Source organism: Balaenoptera ricei, chromosome 16 (genome assembly GCF_028023285.1).
Source record: "Balaenoptera ricei isolate mBalRic1 chromosome 16, mBalRic1.hap2, whole genome shotgun sequence".
NCBI lineage: Eukaryota > Metazoa > Chordata > Mammalia > Artiodactyla > Balaenopteridae > Balaenoptera > Balaenoptera ricei.
The window spans coordinates 53462909-53487619 of NC_082654.1; the positions used below are offsets into that span (position 1 = coordinate 53462909).

General features: G+C 40.7%; 1 protein-coding gene across 4 annotated transcripts in view; it reads right to left on the minus strand.

Moving 5' to 3' along the window:
- NRG3 (neuregulin 3) overlaps positions 1–24711 on the minus strand; it is a 1107816-nt gene that overhangs the window by 26956 nt on the left and 1056149 nt on the right. For all 4 annotated transcript variants that reach the window (XM_059899580.1, XM_059899579.1, XM_059899578.1 and 1 more), the window contains exons 5-6: positions 18168–18270; positions 13516–13642 (exon numbers count right to left, since the gene is read on the minus strand). In XM_059899580.1, the coding sequence (XP_059755563.1) occupies positions 13516–13642; positions 18168–18270 (230 nt within the window). The remainder of the gene's footprint in view (positions 1–13515; positions 13643–18167; positions 18271–24711) is intronic.

The window sequence follows — 24711 nt, forward strand, 5'->3', positions numbered from 1 at the left end:
TCTAGTTCTGCAGCTTCTGAGTCAAGTGTTCCCATAGTATCATGTTGCTTCACTGGATTGGGTGTTTCACATCTTGTTAAATGACTGTAAAGTGAAACCCTACCCCATGAATGTGTAATGAGCTTAAGGGAGTGCCAGAAACAGCCAATTTATTTGTTAAATACTGCAAAGAATTTCAAGTAGTCAACCTGGGCTCCAAGATAAGATAAAGATAAATTTGCCTGATATGGTAAGCAAAGTAGGAAATTTTCCCTCCTAAGGATTATAGTGGACCAGGGTTGCCTGTGTCCTTCCATGCAGTAGAAATAAATGCCTGAAGTGGGCACTGGTGATAGAACTCCCGTGCTAGGCTGTCAGAATCTCCTAGTGGACACATCTTACATCTTGACCTTGGACTCCGGACTTTCTCATCACTCTTGACATTTGGGAAAGATCACTTTCTGTTGTGGGGGACCACCCCAGACATTACACGGTATTTGTCAGCACCCTCTGCTCATAGACACCTGTACACTTCCCTCCCAAGTTGTAACACCCAAAGTGTTTCTAGACTTTGCCAAATGTTCTGTGGGGCAACACTGCCCCCTGTTGAGAACCACTGAGTTACAGAGATGTGGGTTTAGTTCTTAGCTATTCACTAGCTAGCTGCCTGACAGAACTTTCTCAAGCTTTGTTTGAGTCCTAGATTCCTCTTCTGCACATCGTGGGTGTAAACTATGTAGTTGTTGTTAGGACTAAATAAGGCTATGTATTTATATTATTTAGCATGATGCTATGCCTGTACCCAGTACATGTTATTTGCTGTTATTATTATCGTTATTTTATTTATCATTTTTTGCTGTTATCATTAACATTGGTATTTCCTCGTAGCTCTTGTCTGAAGAAAAAAACTACAGACCTACAAAAGAAAAATGCGGGCTTCCCTGGTGGCTCAGTGGTTAAGAATCTGCCTGCCAAGGCAGGGGACACAGGTTCGAGCCCTGGTCCTGGAAGATCCCACATGCCGTGGAGCAACTAAGCCCGTGTGCCACAACTACTGAGCCTGTGCTCTAGAGCTCGTGAGCCACAACTACTGAGCCCACGTGCCATAACTACTGAAGCCTGCGTGCCTAGAGCCTGTGCTCTGCAACAAGAGAAGCCACTGCAATGAGAAGCCCGTGCACCACAACGAAGAGTAGCCCTGCTCACTGCAACCAGAGAAAGCCCACGCACAGCAATGAAGGCCCAACGCAGCCAAAAATAAAAATAAAAAATAAATAAAAATTTTAAAAAAAGAAAAAAAAAAGCTTTTCCAAATTTTCTTTAATACATTTGCATTTGAATATGCATGCAGATATTTCTTAGTCAGTCACATGACAAATTACTGCTTTCCCTAAGACTACTTGCTACTTGACCAACTGCTCAGATGTCCTATATGCTTCCTGTATATCTTAAGCATAGCACTGTAGGAAAGCAAATGTTCTTAAACATTTCAATTTCTTTTTAAGGGATTATTGATATGTATTCTCTATTACTATTTTCTCCCATAACATATGGCATGAAAACCTGCTGTTAAATTGTTATTTGCTTCTTATAATAAAACTATGAGCAAGGGCATCAGCATATAATTCACCACAGTGGAAATATGACTAGAAATATATGAACAGAGATTATACTACCCTCTCAAACAGTGAAATTTAGTTAAAGGATACAATTTTCTCCTATTAAATTAGCAAAAGAAATGCTGACAAAGGTATAACAAAGCTGGTAGGGACCATATTGCTTTCTTGCACTGAAATTGATATGTGCCTTTGGGAAAGCAACTTGTTCATTTTAGACTAGTCTTGTAAAGCGATCTGCTCAGGAGTCTCCTGAGCCCAGTCGCCAATGTGTAGAATGCTATGGCTGGCATGCATAGGTCTCCTCAATGCACCTTGCGCTCTTTCTTCAGGGTCCTTAAATGCCTTCCTCTCACATCTATTCTCTGCCTGAACTCCCAGTTTTTGTGTAGCCTTTCAGACTGTTGATCCCTTGAAATGTGCTATCCTAATGAAACAGGAGGGAAGGGGGCAGGGCACAACCTTTAAAAGAATGACATGGCCATAGGACATGACAAAAACTGGTTAGAATGAACTAGGTCCAGGATGGCGGAAGATTCGACTTCCAGTAGACCTTGAGCCTCATTATATGCTCATTGTAATATATTATCATGCTAAATGACACACCCACAGGTGCCATGACAGTTCAGAGGCTAAGCATAAAAGGCCCAAAAGTGGGCCTGGAAATCCCCACCCCTTCCCCCAAATAGTTGGAATAATCCTCCCATTCATTAGCCTATGAAATTACCCAGCCCATAAAAACTAGTCACACCATATTTTGGGGCCTCTCACTTTTTGAAATGGCCTACACGCTGTCTGTGGTATGTGTTTCTCCCAAGGCTGTTCTTGCCTTTTGAGATGACCGCATTCTATCTATGGAAGGTGTCTATCTCTCTAAATAAATCCACTTCTTACCTATCACTTTGTCTCTCACTGAATTCTTTCTGTGACAAGACATAAAGAACCTGAGCTTCATTAAGTCCTGAGACCAGGTGTGTGATCTCAGTTAAAAGACTGTGGGTTCAGGGGGTCTGGGCAAGATGGTGGAAGAGTAAGACGCAGAGATCACCTTCCTCCCCGCAGATACATCAGAAATACATCTACACGTGGAACTGCTCCTACAGAACACCCACTGAATGCTGGCAGAAGACGTCAGACCTCGCAAAAGGCAAGAAACTCCCCCACGTACCTGGGTAGGGCAAAAGAAAAAAGAAATAACAGAGACAAAAGAATAGGGATGGGACCTGCACCAGTGGGAGGGAGCTGTGAAGGAGGAAAGGTTTCCACACACTAGGAAGCCCCTTCACGGGCAGAGACTGCAGGTGGCAGAGGGGGGAAGCTTCGGAGCCACGGAAGAGAGCGCAGCAACAGGGGTGCGGAGGGCAAAGCGGAGAGATTCCCACACAGAGGATCGGTGCCGACCAGCACTCACCAGCCTGAGAGGCTTATCTGCTCAGCCGCGGGGCGGGCCGGGGCTGGGAGCTGAGGCTCGGGCTTCGGTCAGATCGCAGGGAGAGGACTGGTGTTGGTGGCGGGAACACAGCCTGAAGGCGGCTAGTGCACCACAGCTAGCTGGGAGGGAGTCCGGGAAAAGGTCTGGAACTGCCAAAGAGGCAAGAGACTTTTTCTTGCCTCTTTGTTTCCTGGTGCGCAAGGAGAGGGGATTCAGAGCACCGCCTAAACAAGCTCCAGAGACGGGCGTGAGCTGCAGCTATCAGCGCGGACCCCAGAGACGGGCATGAGACACTAAGGCTGCCGCTGCCGCCACCAAGAAGCCTGTGTGCAAGCACAGTTCACTATCCACACCGCCCCTCCCGGGAGCCTGTGCAGCCCGCCACGGCCAGGGTCCTGAGATCCAGGGACAACTTCCCCAGGAGAACGCTTGGCGCACCTCAGGCTGGTGCAACGTCACACTGGCCTCTGCCGCCGCAGGCTCGCCCAGAATCCGTACCCCTCCCTCCCCCCGGCCTGAGTGAGCCAGAGCTCCCGAATCAGCTGCTCCTTTAACCCCATCCTGTGTGAGCAAAGAACAGACGCCCTCAGGCGACCTACACACAGAGGCGGGTCCAAATCCAAAGCTGAACCCCGGGAGCTGTACGAACAAAGAAGAGAAAAGGAAATGTCTCCCAGCAGCCTCAGGAGCAGCGGATTAAAGCTCCACAAACAACTTGATGTACCTGCATCTGTTGAATACCTGAATAGACAACGAATCATCCCAAATTGAGGAGGTGGACTTTGGGAGCAGGATATATTATTTTTTTCCCTTTTCCTCTTTTTGTGAGTGTATATGTGTATGCTTCTGTGTGAGATTTTGTCTGTATAGCTTTGTTTTCACCATTTGTCCTAGGGTTCAGTCCGTCTGTTTTATTTTTTACTCTTACTTAAAAAATTTTTTTTCTTAATAATTTTCATCTTATTTTTTATTATAATACCTTTATTTTATTTTATCTTACTTTATTTTATTTTATTTTATTTTATCCTCTTTCTTTCTTTCTTTCTTTCTTTCTTTCTTTCTTTCTTTCTTTCTTTCTATTTTTTTTCCCTTTTATTCTGAGCCGTGTGGATGAAAGGCTCTTGGTGCTCCAGCCAGGCATCAGGGCTGTGCCTCTGAGGTGGGAGAGCCAAATTCAGGACACTGGTCCACAAGAGACCTCCCAGCTCCACGTAATACCAAACTATGAAAACCTCTCAGAGATCTCCATCTCAACACCAAGAGCCAGCTACACTCAACGACCAGCAAGCTACAGTGCTGGACACCCTGTGCCAAACAACTAGCAAGACAGGAACACAGCCCCATCCATTAGCAGAGAGGTTGCCTAAAATCATAATAAGGCCACAGACACCCCAAAACACACCACAAGATGTGGACGTGCCCACCAGAAAGACAAGATCCAGCCTCATCCACCAGAACACAGGCACTAGTCCCCTCCACCAGGAAGCCGACACAACCCACTGAACCAACCTTAGCCACTGGGGACAGATACCAAAAACAACAGGAATTACGAACCTGCAGCCTGTGAAAAGGAGACCCCAAACACAGTAAGATAAGCAAAATGAGAAGACAGAAAAACACACAGAAGATGAAGGAGCAAGGTAAAAACACACCAGACCTAAAAAATGAAGAGGAAATAGGCAGTCTACCTGAAAAAGAATTCAGGATAATGATAGTAAAAATGATCCAAAATTTGGAAATAGAATAGACAAATGCAAGAAACATTTAACAAGGATGTAGAAGAACTAAAGAGGAACCAAGCAACGATGAAAAACACAATAAATGAAATTAAAAATACTCTAGAAGGGATCAATAGCAGAATAACTGAGGCAGAAGAATGGGTAAGTGACCTGGAAGATAAAATAGTGAAAATAACTACTGCAGAGCAGAATAAACAAAAAAGAATAAAAAGAACTAAGGACAGTCTCAGAGACCTCTGGGACAACATTAAACGCACGTACATTCGAATTATAGGGGTCTCAGAAGAAGAAGAGAAAAAGAAAGGGACTGAGAAAATATTTGAAGAGATTATAGTTGAAAACTTCCCTAATGTGGGAAAGGAAATAGTTAATCAAGTCCTGGAAGCACAGAGTCCCATACAGGATAAATCCAAGGAGAAACACGCCAAGACACATATTAATCAAACTATCAAAAATTAAATATAAAGAAAACATATTAAAAGCAGCAAGGGAAAAACAACAAATAACACACGAGGGAATCCCCATAAGGTTAACAGCAGATCTTTCAGCAGAAACTCTGCAAGCCACAAGGGACTGGCAGGATATACTTAAAGTGATGAAGGAGAAAAACCTACAACCAAGATTACTTTACCCAGCAAGGATCTCATTCAGATTTGATGGAGAAATTAAAACCTTTACAGACAAGCAAAAGCTGAGAGAGTTCAGCACCACCAAACCAGCTTTACAACAAATGTTAAAGGAATTTCTCTAGGCAAGAAACACAAGAGAAGGAAAACACCTACAATAACAAACCCAAAACATTTAGGAAAATGGGAATAGAAACATACATATTAATAATTACCTTAAATGTAAATGGATTAAATGCTCCCACCAAAAGACACAGGCTGGCTGAGTGGATACAAAAACAAGACCTGTATATATGCTGTCTACAAGAGACCCACTTCAGACCTAGGGACACATACAGACTGAAAGTAAGGGGATGGAAAAAGATATTCCATGCAAATGGAAATCAAAAGAAAGCTGCAGTAGCAATTCTCATATCAGACAAAATAGACTTTAAAATAAAGACTATTACAAGAGACAAAGAAGGACACTACATAATGATCAAGGGATTGATCCAAGAAGAAGATATAACAATTGTAAATATTTAGACACCCAACATAGGAGCACCTCAATACATAAGGCAAACACTAACAGCCATAAAAGGGGAAATCGACAGTAACACAATCATAGTAGGGGACTTTATCACCCCACTTTCACCAATGGACAGATCATCCAAAATGAAAATAAATAAGGAAACACAAGCTTTAAACGATACATTAAACAAGATGGACTTAATTGATATTTATAGGTCATTCCACTCAAAAACAACAGAATACACATTTTTCTCAAGTGCTCATGGAACATTCTCCAGGATAGATCATATCCTGGGTCACAAATCAAGCCTTGGTAAATTTAAGAAAATTGAAATCATATCAAGTATCTTTTCCGACCACAACGCTATGAGACTAGATATCAATTACAGGAAAAGATCTGTAAAAAATACAAACACATGGAGGCTACACAATATACTACTTAATAACGAAGTGATTACTGAAGAAATCAAAGGGGAAATCAAAAAATACCTAGAAACAAATGACAATGGAGACAGGATGACCCAAAACCTATGGGATGCAGTAAAAGCAGTTCTAAAAGGGAAGTTTATAGCAATACAAGCCTACCTCAAGAAACAGGAAACATCTCGAATAAACAACCTAACCTTGCACCTAAAGCAATTAGAGAAAGAAGAACAAAAAAACCACAAAGATAGCAGAAGGAGAGAAATCATAAAGATCAGATCAGAAATAAATGAAAAAGAAATGAAGGAAACAATAGCAAAGATCAATAAAACTAAAAGCTGGTTCTTTGAGAAGATAAACAAAATTGATAAACCATTAGGCAGACTCATCAAGAAAAAAAAGGAGAAGACTCAAATCAATAGAATTAGAAATGAAAAAGGAGAAGTAACAACTGACACTGCAGAAATACAAACGATCATGAGAGATTACTACAAGCAACTCTATGCCAATAGAATGGACAACCTGGAAGAAATGGACAAATTCTTAGAAATGCACAACCTGCTGAGACTGAACCAGGAAGAAATAGAAAATATGAGCAGACTAATCACAAGCACTGAAATTGAAACTGTGATTAAAAATCTTCCAACAAACAAAAGCCCAGACCAGATGGCTTCACAGGCGAATTCTATCAAACATTTAGAGAAGAGCTAACACCTATCCTTCTCAAACTCTTCCAAAATATTGCAGAGGGAGGAACACTCCCAAACTCATTCTATGGGGCCACCATCACCCTGATACCAAAACCAGACAAAGATGTCAAAAAGAAAGAAACTTACAGGCCAACATCACTGATGAACATAGATGCAAAAATCCTCAACAAAATACTCGCAAACAGAATCCAACAGCACATTAAAAGGATCATACACCACGATCAAGTGGGGTTTATCCCAGGAATGCAAGGATTCTTCAATATACGCAAATCAATCAACGTGATACACCATATTAACAAAATGAAGGAGAAAAACCATATGATCATCTCAATAGATACAGAGGAAGCTTTCAACAAAATTCAACACCCATTTATGATAAAAGCCCTGCAGAAAGTAGGCATAGAGGGAACTTTGCTCAACATAATAAAGGCCATATATGACAAACCCACAGCCAACACTGTCCTCAATGGTGAAAAACTGAAACCATTTCCACTAAGATCAGGAACAAGACAAGGTTGCCCACTCTCACCACTATTATTCAACATAGTTTTGGAAGTGTTAGCCACAGCAATCAGAGAAGAAAAAGAAATAAAAGGAATCCAAATAGGAAAAGAAGAAGTAAAGCTGTCACTGTTTGCAGATGACATGATACTATACATAGAGAATCTTAAAGATGCTACCAGAAAACTCCTAGAGCTAATCAATGAATCTGGTAAAGTAGCAGGATACAAAATTAATGCACAGAAATCTCTTGCATTCCTATACACTAATGATGAAAAATCTGAAAGTGAAATTAAGAAAACACTCCCGTTTACCATTGTAACAAAAAGAATAAAATATCTAGGAATAAACCTACCTAGGGATACAAAAGACCTGTATGCAGAAAATTATAAGACACTGATGAAAGAAATTAAAGATGATACAAATAGATGGAGAGATATACCATGTTCTTGGATTGGAAGAATCAACATTGTGAAAATGACTATACTACCCAAAGCAATCTACAGACTCAATGCAATCCCTATCAAACTACCACTGGCATTTTTCACAGAGCTAGAACAAAAAATTTCACAATTTGTATGGAAACACAAAAGACCCCAAATAGCCAAAGCAATCTTGAGAACGAAAAATGGAGCTGGAGGAATCAGGCTCCCTGACTTCCGACTATACTACAAAGCTACAGTAATCAAGACAGTTTGGTACTGGCACAAAAACAGAAACATAGATCAATGGAAAAGGATAGACAGCCCAGAGATAAACCCATGCACATACCGTCACCTTATCTTTGATAAAGGAAGCAAGCATATACAGTGGAGAAAAGACAGCCTCTTCAATAAGTGGTGCTGGGAAAACTGGGCAGGTACATGTAAAAGTATGAAATTAGAACACTCCCTAACACCATACACAAAAATAATGTGTAAATGTAAATGCCAGACACTAAATGTAAGGCCAGACACTATCAAACTCTTAGAGGAAAACATAGGCAGAACACTCCATGACATAAATTACAGCAAGATCCTTTTTGACCCAGCTCCTAGAGAAATGGAAATAAAAACAAAAATAAACAAATGGGACCTAATGAAACTTTAAAGCTTTTGCACAGCAAAGGAAACCATAAACAAGACCAAAAGACAACCCTCAGAATGGGAGAAAATATTTGCAAATGAAGCAACTGACAAAGGATTAATCTCCAAAATTTACAAGCAGCTCATGCAGGTCAATAACAAAAAACAAACAACCCAATCCAAAAAATGGGCAGAAGACCTAAATAGACATTTCTCCAAAGAAGATATACAGATGGCCAACAGACACAGGAAAGAATGCTCAACATCATTAATCATTAGAGAAATGCAAATCAAAACTACAATGAGATATCATCTCACACCGGTCAGAATGGCCATCATCAAAAAATCTAGAAACAATAAATGTTGGAGAGGGTGTGGAGAAAAGGGAACACTCTTGCACTGTTGGTGGGAATGTAAATTGATACAGCCACTATGGAGAACAGTATGGAGGTTCCTTAAAAAACTACAAATAGAACTACCATACGAACCAGCAATCCCACTACTGGGCATATACCCTGAGTAGACCATAATTCAAAAAGAGTCATGTACCAAAATGTTTATTGCAGCTCTATTTACAATAGCCAGGACATGGAAGCAACCTGAGTGTCCATCATCGGATGAATGGATAAAGAAGATGTGGCACATATATACAATGGAATATTACTCAGCCATAAAAAGAAACGAAATGGAGTTATTTGTAGTGAGGTGGATGGAGTTAGAGTCTGTCATACAGAGTGAAGTAAGTCAGAAAGAGAAAAACAAATACAGTATGCTAACACATATATATGGAATCTAAGGAAAAAAAAAAAAGGTCATGAAGAACCTAGTGGCAAGACGGGAATAAAGACACAGACCTACTAGAGAATGGACTTGAGGATATGGGGAGGGGGAAGGGTAAGATGTGACAAAGAGAGAGAGTGGCATGGACATATATACACTACCAAACATAAAATAGATAGCTAGTGGGAAGCAACCGCATAGCACAGGGAGATCAGATCTGTGCTTTGTGACCACCTAGAGGTGTGGGATAGGGAGGGCGGGAGGGAGGGAGATTCAACAGGGAAGAGAACTGAGGACATATGTATAACGGATTCACTTTGTTATAAAGCAGAAACTAACACACCATTGTAAAGCAATTATACTCCAATAAAGATGTTAAAAAAAAAAAAAAAAGACTGTGTGTTCAAGTGCCAATCTGGGTTTAGGCTGGGTTCGAGTCCCAGCACGTGGGTTCAACTCTCAATCTGAGTTGCACAGTTTCACTAACTGACCACACCACAGCTCAGAGATAAAATGTCATATGTATTCTCTCTTTATCCAAAAATAGAATGAATATAAAAAGACAGTTTCCTATCTTGGGCTCTGGGGGAATGATCCAGTTGAACCTCTGCTGCCCTGTGCCAACATACAAAATGTTGGGGAGGGGTGGGCTGAGGAAGAGGGAAGAGGGAGAGAAAAAGAAAAGAAAACTATAAGACCCAAAGGTCTTTCAAGTGTTGCAACCCTACAGTTGATAATTTCTTTCTTGTTGTCCTAATCCTAATAATTCCAATTAAATGAGGGGTGGGGGAAACACATGAGTGAAGAGTTTAATTTTAATAATTAAACAATAGAAAAGAACATGAGTGTCTACTGGGAGGGGAAGGAGAAGTAAATTGTGAGGTGACCACTCTGTGGGCCATTATGCTGTCTCCCAAATGAATGTGTGGCGATCATAAAGCATAGAGAAAATGCTATTGATCATATGCTCGGTGAGAAAGAATACAAAACTGTGTGTACGTTCTGGCTGCAACCCTATAAAATGCATAGGGACCGACAGACTCTCTTCTTGATCAAAGTTTAGACAGGCTCCTCTAAAGCCTTTTTTCGATTAGGCCTCAACTTTGGCCTTTAAAAACTGCAGATCCTCTGCCTAAATATTTCATCCACTCACCCTCACACTGAAAGACCTAAGTAAACTCTAACATAGTTCTAACAGCTCACAATGCTATACCCCTAGCCACCCCCCCCCCCTTAAAATGCTTGCCAAAAACCACCAAAAACAAACAAACCAACAAAGGCCCCTCAAGGCCTCCAAAAGAATTTGCCATTCATTTTAGCCAATGACTGAGGATAGTCCCCAGACCTCTCTTTCTCAGAGCATTTACTAAAAAGGGTTTAGGATTGTTAACCTTCCTTTGTCCCTTTGAGATGTGTTATGTATCTCCTACAACTGGGGAAAGTCTTTTTCATGGACTTGAAAGACAATTTATTTGAAATGTAATCATTAGGAAGGATAGGGACTCAGTCTCCCAGTCTCTGTAGAAGGACAGTGAGATAGGAAGGAAGGGGGCAAGGCACAGCCTTTAAAAGAATGACACAACTATTAAGAACAGGACACAACATAAACTAGTTAGAACCAACTAGGTCCAAGACGGTGGAAGATTCGACTTCCACTAGACCTTGAGCCTCACTATATGCTCACTGTAATGCATTAGCATCTAAATGACACACCTAGAGGCACCATGACACTTCCGGAGGCCAACCATAAAAGGCCAAAAAGTGGGCAGTGGCCGAATTCTTGGAAATATCTGCCCCTTCCCAAAATTGTTGGAATAATCCTCCCACTCATTTGCCCATAAAAACAAACCACCCCATATTTCAGGGCCACCTTTTGCCTTCTGAGATGGCCCACACTTTGTCTACGAGTGTGTATCTCTCTAAATAAAACTGCTTTCACTTTACTGTGGCTAGCTCTTGAATTCTTTCCAACACAAAGCCAAGGACCCTCACTTGGCGGCCCGTCCCAGGGACTCACCCGAGACCTGGGGCATGACCATCCTCTTGCACCCTATTTTTCCTGCAACAACAGGATCCTAAGTTCAATAATGGCCAGCTAACAGACAAAGCTGGCCTAATCGCATTTCTATGACCAACTCTTTGTAATTTTCACCTCCCTGACTCTGTCAAGCCCCCACTCTTTCCCCTCCCTACTCCCTCCTTCTCCTTTTAAAACTCCCAGTCACCTCTGTAAGAATGGAAGTTGGGTTCAGTTCAAACTAGATTCTCTTCCGTAATGCAACAGTATATTACTGATCAAAAGTCTGTCCTTACTACTTTAACTAGACTCTGGCTCTATCTTTGACAGGTTCAGTTGCAAAGAAGCCCTCCATCACTGCATTTGTTTTTACAGTGATGGGATAATACTCATTAGAAATCATTAGCAAAAGCATTCACCCTGTTTCTGAAAAGAACAATCCCTACACACAGCCATGATTACAAGTTTAACAAAACTTTGCTGGGAAGCAATTCTGATTTATGAACTCTGCATTAAATATCTAAGTACATCTGTCACGCATAGCATAATGGCGACTTTTGGGGTAATGATTTCCTAAAATCACAAATGATGTTTAAATTCCCAGTGATTCAAGCATTTGGAGGGGAGTCAATGCGTCCTGGGTGATTGCGTATTATACTCAAATACTAGGTTTATATCATGGCCTTTGTGCTTTCGTTTTGTGTCTCAGAATCTGGAAGTGCAGTCTGGTGGGGGACAAAGAATTGCTACCCTGATAGGAATCTTCCAGTATGTCTTAGATGGAATTTGTGAAATGGAGCAGGACCCTGTGGGGCCCTGCCGGATACAAATCCTTTCTGTGTCCTCATTTCTTGTTTGTAGGAAATAGGCTTCATTCAGCTTCCTTGACCCTCCCTTAGTTCCAAGGAGCAGATTCAAATAGTTACTAATCAGGGAAGGGAGGGAATGCAGAAACAAAGAGGAACAGTCAAGAAACAATAGTGCTGCATGGGGCAGGGGCCTGGTTCCTTCTCATGAAATATTCATAACGATATCTTTGAGTTCTTCTGCAGGAACTAAGGCCCCTACCTAGAGGATGGCAACTTCAGGCTGAACACCAGATTCCTGGACTACCACCCTGTTACCTCACCACAAACCAATCAGAAGAAAGTCTGCACACAGTGGAAGATTACGAAGACACTGATTCCACCCCCCACCCCACCTTCCCCGCCAATGATTCGGTTCTCTCTTAAAAACTTTCATGGAGCAAAATCTTGGAAGTTACACTTGTCTCTGGAGTATTGGCTTTCTTTCGAGCTGCAAGCAGCAGAACCTGTTCAGGAACATTTGCTTGTCTTTAATTTAGTGTTTTGTAATATATCTCAGAAATTTTTAAAACCACTTTAGAAAGAATGTAGGATTCAAAGAGCTTGCATTTATTTAACTTCAAGTTCTGGTATCTGTTTAAGGCCTGGTGTTAGGAAGTCCCAACTCTGGGACCACAACTCTTCCCTCCCATGTTTCTGACCTTTGATTTCTCTCACACCCCTTAACTCAGAGTTGCCTGAACACAGCATGTATTCTTAGGATTCCATGGGTTTATTCTTTCTCTTTGTTCTAGTCTTGTGTCCTCTGCTCTTTGACTCTCTGATGAACCTTTCATATTCTTCAAAATCCTGTTCAAGCCTGGATTTTTGGCTGCCTCCACTTCTGCCCCCACTACCTCCCTTTGGTCTCTTCTCCAGTCTCTGCTGCAATATCAACCATCTCATCCTACAAGCCTCCTCTGGGTGTCTGTATTTTTTTACTCTATCAGTTTCCTACAGTAGGGAACATTGTACCCCTAGTGCCCAGCGCAATTTCTGACAAGTAAGGATTCAGTAAGAGATTATGGAACAAACAACTGAAGCTCTTTTTGCTTCCAGAGATTAATTATATTACTGATTGTAATCAAGAGCTGAGATTTAATTTTTCTTTCTTTTATCCAGTACTTGTGTGCACACATGAAAATGCAACATGATTGAAGGAAAAATCTACTACTGAAAAACATATGCAAGTCTGATCACAGGCTCCCCATCCCCTCTGGACTGGACGCACTGAGATGGGCTGTGGGAAGAGATGTATAGACATGTAACTTACGTTTTGCAGCTGGACATGATTCTTCACCAAGTTCTCCGACTTTGCCATTGTGCTGGATGCTTTGAGACTGTAGTTTTTACCGTTATGTGGCTCTTTCAGTTGCTCTTGAACTTGTTTAGCTTGTTTCCTGCAGGTTTAAATAAATCCATGTATAAATAGTTACATAAATTTATTCTCTTCACATTTTTTGAGGTTCATTCATTCCCAACATCTATATCTGTCATATGCTAAAGCTAGATAAACTCACTTAACAAAGAGAATCCTCCCTTCATCTTCAACCCCACCAAGAAATACTGGCATTATCTGTTATCATCCAGGATTCACACCCAGTGGCACTCCAAAGGTAGACAGAAATGTAATTCCTTGTCCTGTCCCTATTGGATGCAAGAGGTCCCTATCCCCGAGTGCTCAACTGAAAAGAATTAGGAATGCTCTGAAGAGGTGACAAGTGGAAAATTTTGAAGCTTGGACCTAGCAACCACATATAACATACTTGCAAAGTTACATTTATATTTGTCCAATTCAAATAAGTGTGGCTTGACTGCATAGCTTGCACATATACCATAACAGGGGTATATTTTCTTTTTTACAGTTTAGAAACAGTTCATTTATTTTTACCATCAGCCCTGAATGTAGATTTTTGTTAGAACTTTTGTAGATAATAAAAATTGTTAACTCTTAAAGAGCACCTACTATGTGCCAAGCATCATTTTAAGTGTTTTACATGTCTCAACTCACTTATTCTTCACGATAATTCTGTGTGACGAGGCATTAATCCTATACTCATTTAACAGATGAGAAAACCGAGGCACAGAGAAGTTAAATAATTTGCCCAAAGTCACATAGCTAGTAAGTGGTAGAGCTGGATTTGAACCCAGCGAGTCTGGCTGTGTACTTTGCACTTTGAGCCACCGCTCACGACTGTCAAACCACTTGCCCATGGTCATGCAGCTTCTTGATGGGAAGGCTGAGATTATTCTCAGGTTTTGGACTCCAAGTAAAATATTTCTGCAGATGTGGAGTGACTGTTGTTCTGACCATTCAGTGGCTATATCAGAAGGATGTGACAAATTACTGCCTTATTAGCTGCTCTCTCCCAAGAGCTCTACAGCAATTATCTATCAGCAGAAGACTCAGTACCTATAAAACGAACAAACAAACAAGCAAACAAACTTTGCAGAATCATCCCCCCTAGACTTTTTTGCCTCTTCTCCAAGGTCCGTGCCTAGGAGAGAGCCTTTGGTGGAGGCTGTGCACTATCTCTTGCAGTGAGCTTTTCCAGGTAGTGACAGCACTCTATACACCATGGGCTCGAGTATCAAAGTGACTGAGATTTGAACTCCGGCTCTGCCACCCACCAGCTTTGCTTTGATTCTCCAAATCAAAATGATTGATTTCCAAAACTTCTCTGAGCCTCAGCTTCCTCATCTGTCAATGGAGTTTGGAAAAGCTCTCTTCCATAAATATTGTGGAAACTAAATGTGAGAACACATGCTTAGTTGTATGGGCAGATGCTGCGAGGAATTAGAACACTGGCTCCAAGATAAAAGAAGAGATCTTGTTAATTGCCTCTCTCACAAGCAATTCACAGTATTTGCTACAGGATTTGGAGGCTTGGAGCATCATTATCTCCTTTGAATTTACAATACCGGTGTGATGTAGCTCTGTTTAAATATTTCTTTTATCTTATCAATTATTTGGGGGGCTTTTATCTCGGTTGCTTTAATGCACTTGTAATAATCTATCTACTTCCTAACAGCTAATCTGTAGCCTATTGTTAGAAACAAATCTATCATATCAGCATTTTAAGAAGCACATGATAGCCACAAAATCCTATCAGGGATTCACTGACAAAGCAAACTGGACATGAGGAAGTTCTACTGAGTGAATCATCATGAAGTAGTAAAAGGGGGCTTGGCACAGAGTCAGGACCCAATTAATTTCCTAAGAATTAAATAGTAGAAATACTAATGATCTTTTCAGTAATTCCATAATTCGGTGTCTGGGAAATGTAAAATTCTAAAGGAATTTTCCTCATAAAAATTTCTGACTGCATTTCCTAAATCCTTTTTATAATTTGCTTTCCTTTACTCTCTTCTTGCTCCCGTACTGACTCACTAATATTCCAGAATAAATGGGCTTTCTTTTCTGAACCTGCCTCCTTCCCCATCATCCCTCTGATTTCCCAAGCACACACATTTTTTGCTCTTTCCTCCTCCCCTCAGCAAATGGGAACAAAGGAAGTGAGAAGCATCTGCCTGCAATACCATTAGCTCTCTCATGAGAGCAGTTGCTCTGGGGAAGACAAGATACGGGCATTTCACACTGGAACCTACTAGCTTAACAGTGTCGGTGTGATTCTCTAGTTCAGTGAGTTTTAAGTTGCTCTGGCTCAATTCATCAGAAAGAAATGAGGTGTAAAGTGGTGGAATATCAGGCATCACCAGTCCATTGGGAGAAGTTTTTTGTAATGTTGCAGGGTGGCTTCCTGGGGAAGCAGACACTGAGATGGAGATAGCGTGCAGGATTTTTATTAGGGAGGGCTCTTTGGATCAACGTCTGTGGAAATGAAGGGAAGGAAGCAGGACTGGACAGAGGGAGAAGTTGGAATGTGATACAGTCTCAGTGAAGATCTCCACAAATTCCACGGGGAGCTCTGAAACTGGCATGGCCTTGCACCCCATGCTGGGGCAAAGGTCTAGGCCTTCAAAGCTTCACATTGACCTGTCACTGGATGCTGGCTATCTCGGGTCAGGTAACTCTTATAACTGTGTAGCAGCTGGGGGACGAAGACCTCCACAGCTGAAGAGAATCATAGCATCATATCAGAACATCCATTGCCTGTCCTTAAGGGCCTTGCTTTGTGATCTAAAATCTCTTACTTCAGAGGGTGATAACCTATAGTCAGGGCAAGTTATGAGCACATCTGCTTTCTACTGGTAGCACCAGTTCTCCTTTTTCCTCCTGTGCTTTCCCGGTTGTGATAGTTATTTGTCCCTGGAACAAATCATTTTTCTCCTGGAACATCTCTTCTCCTATTCTGATTCCATTTTTAGAGTTGAATCATGTCTTGCATTTCCAAAGTCTACTAAGGACTCCCAGCTTTACACTTCTTAGCCCATATGAGTTAAAAGTAAGAAAACCTAGAAGAGTTTATAGTTGCCATGTGAGCCGTATCAGTCAGATTTGAAAGGCTCAATTAAGAGTTTGATTAACTACTTATAGGAACATATGGGCTTATTGGGAGTGAGGAGAAAAGAATTTCTTTCAGTGTGCCCTTCAAACCCCTTGTTGGGGTTCAATTAACTCAGTCAGAAAATCCCCTAAATTCAAGAAGGTGCTCCTCACTTCTACCTCTTCATGTTACCTACGTTCAAACTTTCATCAGCTAACAATGTACTGTAATATTCCATCGGGTGAGGTCATGACATACCACAGGTGACAAGAGAATGGAGAAAGGACCAGAGTAGTAGGATCTGAAGGATTATGGGAAGGAAAACATACGTAAGCAAGAGAATGCAAGCTTTTGGGTAAGTCCTGACTCTCTCTGGGCAGTGTATAGTCTAGTACATTGGATCTATCTGTACTATTTTCATGGTAATTCTGAAAATCTAAACCTATTCTGAAATAGTGTATTAAAAAATAGTCACTAATTCTGGATTCATACCCGAGTTTCCATTATTTTTTAAAATCATTAATCACTGTTCTTTTTAAAGATCAACATATACAACATGAAGACAGGTATCATAGACTGTATTTGGAAATTGGTCCATTTTTAGAAGAGCAAATGGGTAGAAAAATACAGGTCCAATGAAAAGCAATTACATGTTGGCTTGGATTTCCGATAAGCTGTAGGAACAGGATCTGTGTCAACTTCTCAAGGCCTGCATATGTTCCAAGAAACCAAGGAATTTAATATTTTTATCTGCATTTCTTATTTTAAGTGCAGCTTATGTCATTTACATAAATAAAATACCTCCACCAAAGTTATGTGGAGTAAATATATACGTATATACACATACATACTTATATACATATATATGTATATTTTTAATTCTACCTTATTAGCCCCCCAAAAGCAGTGCTTTTGGCAGAAGGTTTGGTTTCTTGGCAAGGTAAGTGTAGGGCATATTCTAGACGTGCATACTAAATGGTGAAGCAAAGTAGATTTTACAGTATTCATACTTCACATTTGGCTAAAACCTTGATGGGTATCAGGTCAAAACACTATAAAAGGAAATTGTTTGGGTTTTTTTCCATGAAAGGCTAGATACTAGTTGATAATGTTTAGGTCTATAGCAGTGACCTCTCTTTTCAGAAGAGTTAACCCCTTAGTGACAGGCAAATGTTGAGCCTTTAATTCTGGCTGGCAATCAAAAGTGCAAAGAACACAGAGTATTCATGATCACAGAGAGGAATGATCGCTATGTGCATCAAAGATAAACCACACACACATACATGCATGCACACACTGTACACATTCACCACAGGCTACAAAAGATTGAGAGTTACTTATGGAAGTCTGATGGACACAATTTGCACAAAATCCCTCTGCCTGAAGCTCAGACTGAGTACTGAGCTCAGTACTTTAAAGAAAGACAAAGTACTTCCTCTGAGAAGTAACCTTTTAACACTGAGAGAAATGGTCTTACTTGCTTTTGAAGTAGAATGCTGCACAGAACATGCCCACGATGACAATTCCAAAGATGATACATGAAATTGACAGCACTTGCCTCTGATAAACTTCTTCACTCTCTGTGAATTTGAAAAAGAGAATTAGAGCGGATGTTAGCACGGCACAGCAGAGACAATCTCCGTCCTCGTACTTTTGAACTGGTAGGAGCCTTTCAAAGCAAAGTTTTTTTGTTCCTGTCGTGAATAGGAAAACATGAGGATGTTATTATGATTCAGTTTCTTTGCAATGGTCTATAGGACAGCTGCTTTTATTTTTTTTGTATGTGCATGGCTAAATGAGAACTCATACACAGATATCACCATTATGAATCTTATTATCAAAAGACATTTCATGACTTGAGAACATACTGGGAACATACATTTTAAAAATTATGGTGGGGCCCAAAATAATCTGCTATCAGAACTTTCCTATGCCAGTGATGACTTCCAATTTATGCGATACTGATGACACTGCATTTTCTGATTTGGTCCCTGGCTGTCAGTCTCCCATTCATCCACCCATTACTATGATTGGCATCATTAATGAAAGAGAACTTCAATATACATGTGAATATTTACTCATTCCTCAATACCAATGATCTGGCACAGTAACCTCAACCTCTACTACCAAGGTCATATCTTAGAGCATCTTATACTGCAAAAAATGACAAGAATCCAAAAACAAGCATTTCACTTTTCAGACACTGACATTTACACTTCTAGCTCGTTTTCTGAAATATGTCTACTGAAACAGTTCTTCCATCTCATCAAGACCTTTTTATCCATAGATCTCAGAACTTTCTTTCTGTTAATTATCCTCCTCTTGTCTTCATTTCTCTTTATACGGCATATAGTCTTTCCCTTTCTTTTCTTCCTTCCTTTTTCTCTCTCTCTCCCTTCCTTCCTTCCTCCCTCCCTCCCATCCTTTCTTTCTTTCATTCTTCCTCTCTCCCCCTCCCGTTTTCCTTCCCTTCCCTTCTTTTCATTCTCCCTCCCTCCGTCCCTCCTTCCCTCTCTCTCTCCTTTCCTTCTTTCCTGAGATCATGCACTATATCCTCTCTTCAGATACGACTGTACATTTTAAAGTTTTTTCCTGCAGCAGTGTATTGGGAAACAATGTATTAGGAGAACTATCCTCTCTTCTCTCCCCTCTTAGGCTTTATTTCCATTTTCAATGTCTTTATTCAGACTGGAGTATCAAAAAACAGAAAGTAAACCTAAGAGAAATACCACCTTATCCACATTTCTGAGTAAATGAAGAGGGGCAATCGTGTGGCCCTGGCAAGCCTTGGTTGACATTTTAAATTTTGAAAGGTTCAAATTAAAGAGATAAAAAAACGTGTCATTGAGACCTCATTTGGGCATATTGTCCTCTTAAAGAATGTCATCCTTTCCATCCACATTTGTAAGCTCATTAAATCTTCCAACTGAATTTGGAAACAAGTAAGTAGATGTACCAACTTATAAAGAATTCCATTTCACTTAATTGCTGGGAGTTGATGACTCTAATGGAATAAGCATGATTTACATATAACAATCTACTCCACCCTGCTTCTGCCAATAAAAAGAACTACGAAAATGGTGGATAATAATACCTATTAATACAAAAGAAATAAGACTGTATCCATTAAACAATGATCTCCGCATAACATCTATTGGGTGTTTATGTTAGGTTTTAAAGCTAGTCAAATATAGCCTGGGGAAATGCATAAAATCATTTCTGAGTTCAAAATCAAGAGTGAAATCAAAACTCCAAAGACTGCAAGTGGATTTATAGACCCAGGTGTAGTTACAATGATGGTACTCTCAATGCCTTTGATTCAGAGTGCTTGCTACACAAGAACCAGCACAACGAGGAGCAGGAAGCAAGGGGTTGGGAGTCTGGTAATTTTGGATCTGACTTTAATTTTAGCCACCTTTAATATGAGTAACCAAAGGTATACTACTTTACCTTTATAAATCTCAATTTTCTGTCTAAATAAAGGCAATGATATGAAATGCTGACTGTAATAAATGTTATAACAGGGAGGTATATAATCCTACAAAATAATATAATATGCAAAATTGATCTATTCACAGAGACCAGAGATTGTAAGTATAAAATAGGATCCAACTAGGCAAGAAGAATGGGGATGGGCAAAGTGATCCAGGAAGAGAAGACAGCTTGTGCAAAGGCCCTGTGGTAGGAGATAAAATGGCATGTTCAGGAATCTGGAAGTTATTTACCCTACCCCAGGGCCTTTGCACAAGTTATTTTCTATACTCTCCCAGCTTAGCGGAGCAACACGGAAACAACAGGAACATGGTATACAATGAACATGTCTTTACAATAGCAAGAAGGTACTGAAAATTTGAAAGAAGAGGAGTGTGATGTGATAATATTTACATTTATTTTTCCTGCAATTTACAGAAAAGATTAGAAGGGATAAAGTAAGTGCTGAGTCCTGTTAGAAGGCCATTATATCAGCGTAGACATGATGGATGTTTCTATGATAATAGTAACAACCATGGTGGGCAGTAAACAGAAGTGAAAAGCAGTTAGGTTTTTTAAAATAAATTTATTTATTTATTTATTTTTGGCTGCATTGGGTCTTCATTGCCGTGCATGGGCTTTCTTTAGTTGCTGTGAGTGGGGACTACTCTTTGTTGCGGTGCGCGGCCTTCTCATTGTGGTGGCTTCTCTTGTTACGGAGCACGGGCTCTAGGAGCACAAGCTTCAGTAATTGTGGCTCGTGGGCTCTACAGCGCATGCTCAGTAGTTGTAGCGCACGGGTTTAGTTGCTCCGCGGCATGTGGGATCTTCCCGGACCAGGGCTCGAACCTGTGTCCCCTGCATTGGCAGGCAGATTCTTAACCACTGCGCCACTAGGGAAGCTCAGTAGTTAGGCTGAAAATACTTAAGGGACTAGACGATCATGCTGTTAACTAAGATGGAGCTTATTGGAGGGGGATCAGACTTGAAAGGAAAGAGCAAATTCAGCTTTGGAGTTGGTGAGTTTTAAAAGCCTATAAGATAGCCAAGTGGCAGTGTAAAGTAGACATTTACACATATAGATCTGGGTTAAGAGGAGGAGACAGGGTTCCGGATAAAAATATTTGGGGTTATGCATGTACTGAAACCAAGTGTGTTGATAAGACAGCCCCAGGAGAAAATATAGAGTAATAAGAGAACCTTAGGCATTCTATTCTAAGATAGAGCTTTGAGAGACTCCAAAATTTCTTGGAAGGGTAGACAAGGATCCTGCAGAGGAGATTTAAAAAAAAAAAAAAAAAAAGGAGCAGCCGACCAGGCAAGAAAAAATAAATAAATAAACGGAAAATAAAACAAACAACAATAATAAAACCTGGTAGTGCCATGGAAGAAAAGATACAGGTTTTTTTTTTCTAGAAAAATAGGCTACTGAATGCTTCTAAGAGGCCAAATAAAACAAAGTCCTTTAATTTAGTGATGTAGAGGTTGCTGGAGAACCTGCATGAGCAAGTTAAGGGAACCATGAAGGCAGCCCCCGCGGCTCCCTGGGTCCTCTGTCATGTGTATCCCACGTACTGCAAGGCAAACGCACTTTCTCCAAACCTACCCTGTCTTCTACCACTTAGGCTGGGTTTAGGATCTAGAATTCCAGCCTAACTCCTGAAAGCAGAGAATGCCTTACTTGTCATGAGGCAACCATGAACTTCACTGTACAGAAGTTGTGAGGATTGAGTGAGTTAGAATGTACAGAGTATTGCAGTGCCTAACTTGGAGTAATCATTAAGTATTAGTCTGAACCAATATAAAATTGCCATGGGGGCAATAAATGGCTGGAGGTTGGCTGTTTAATTTGGTTCTATCCAATATATGGTAACTGTTGTTATTATTCTACGGAACATCAATATTTTTGCATTCCATTTTTTAGAAACCCAGATTATAAAGTCATTTCTGAGGGCAAAACCAATCTTTGGCTCGACAGGAATTGGTAAAGTGTGTTTGCATTGTCTCCCAACTCTGTTCCTTTTTCTCTTCTGTGGTGCACAGGACTCACTCCTCTCTTTTTATATGATCATATTTCATATTATAAAGGTGGAAAAAGAGAAGGTAATAACATTATGGTGAATTTTCGGAAACTGACATTGGGCCAGTGGAAAAAATCCTTTTGGCAGGCAGCCTGGCCCAAGACTCTGAAAAACACCAGTGCTGCCCTCTGCTAACCCCCCTCTTCCCCTGAATCCACCTCCCTCAGGGAGCAGCGTGGCTGGCCAGTGTTACCCCTCGGTTTAAACACCAAATACAACTGTTCTTATCTTCTTTCATCCATTGTCTTTATCAGTAATGGGGAAAATACTACATACTTCACATATTTGTTTACAGATTCAATAGGAGAGCACAAATAAAGTGTCCATCTAGTGGCATGTAATGGATACACAAAATGCCAGTTTCCTTCCTTTTCCCTTTTTCTCCTGAAGCCAGTGTTGAAGCAAAAAACCAAAACAAAACAACTGGTCTTTAAAATACTCTACTTCTCTTACGCAAAACTCACCTTACCCACATGCAGTCAGTGACTTGCTGCCTCAGGGCCTCTCTGCCTGTGCCCTGAGACCTATACTGAAGGAATTTATTTTACCGTCGTTTTATTTACTGATCATTCCTTGTACTTTGCCTCTTGTTAACTGAATTTTTCAACTAGTAGTTTTGAATTTCCTATCCAGATGTTTTAGCAGATGAAATGCAAGTGATCCTCCTTGAGGAGGGGCTCTGTCTTTTACATTCTCCCCCATACAGACTCTCAGAAGAAAAGTGTGCTCCTGATCCCCAGAGACCCAGAATCCTTGGAAAACCTGTGGGTACAGCACTGTTTGCTAAACCAGACAGCTTACAGTTTAGGTCCTATATGCAAAGCTGCCTGAGGAAAATGCTCTTGGAAGCTGTAACTCTCTTTAGACTGCTAAAAGTCTCTCTGGGAATACTTGTTAAACTCTACTATATTTAAAAAAAAAATTATGCCCACAGAAAATCATAGCTGCAGCTTTTATATACCATTTCCCTCTGGTTAGCTCTATGTTAAGGATAGAAGTGTGGGTGACCACATCCCTGTATATGTGAAGGAATGGGAAATGTTCTAAAAGGCAGCTCCACATCCCCTTCAAGTGTGGAGCCCTGGGATCCCATTGCCTCTTGGGAATCTTTCCTTTGTACCATCAGTTTTAATTAAGTCTGTAAGAGATAAAATTCAAGCATGATTTCCTGAAATGTGTTGGCATTCAAGTAACGTGAAGCTTAAACACAGACACACACACACATACCTGTAAGCCTGTAAGTCATATACAGGAGCAAAACTTTTCTGCCTAGACCACCTCAGAGTCAACATATGCAAATAAGACCCTTTGTGATGCCACCAGTAGGTGTCAGTGCCAGCATGATTACTCTGATAGTTCATTATGAAAGTCAACCTAACACTATCACCAGGGCTCCTTCTTATCCAAGAATTCATTATCGAAAGCCCTGCAGATAAAAGTCTACACAGAGGAGCAAAAGTCATTATAAGACAGCAAGTTCACTAATGATCCCATCATTTATGAACTTAGTCTTCATTCTTGTTTTCCTCCCTGCCTACTTCTAGCATTTATTTCTATTCATCAAGTCAACCTCATAATCTGGGTAGGTCAGTCTCTCCCTGATTGTAAGCTTATGAATTTTTGTCATAATTTTAACTGGATTAAGTGTAAGTGGATTTATTTCAGTTTTAATTATTCTTGGAACAAGAGAGCCTCCTCCCAATTCTGTTCTTAAAAGCCAACAAATGTTGGAGATAGATTAAAATACTAGGAGCTTACAAGGAGCTGCAAATGAACAGTGATCAGGAAAGAGAATGAAAGGAAAGAGAATATTTAGAATGTTAGAAACTGGGATTTGCACTTTTCAACTTGAAGACAAAAATGAACAAGCGCCAAATGGCCTGATGACTGCACTATTAAAGAAAAGGAAGTATTTCATTAAGGTGAAAGAGGTCCTGAAGGCAAATGAAATGGGTCCTCACCTTGAGATCAATGAGATTAAACACACACTGGCAGGGAGGCGTAGTGAGAGAGTATGTAATGAGAATATCAGGAAGATTGAACAAGCGACGGCCTAGCCTCACGGCAAGGATGGCCGAGAATGCTGCTTGGCAGAGGGGATAGGGGTCCAGCCCAACCATGTGAGTGCAGAGGAGCTGAGATGACCAGGAGGTACTGAAATGCTCCATATCTTTAGCGTGGTGTTATTTCTACCTGGAAGCCCCTTTCTCTTCCCTACTTGCAGAACTCCCACCATTATGGGTTGATGTGTGTCCCCCACTGCACAAAGATTTTGAAGTTCTAACCCCAACAACTGTAAATATGAACTTCTTTGGATATAGCGTTTTGCAGATGATCAAGTTGAGGTCATTAGGATGGACCCTAATCCAGTATTACTGTGTCCTCATCAAAAACAGAAATTTGGACAGAGAGAAACACACACAGGGAGAATGCCATGTAAAGATGGAAGCAGAGTTTGGGGTGATGCAT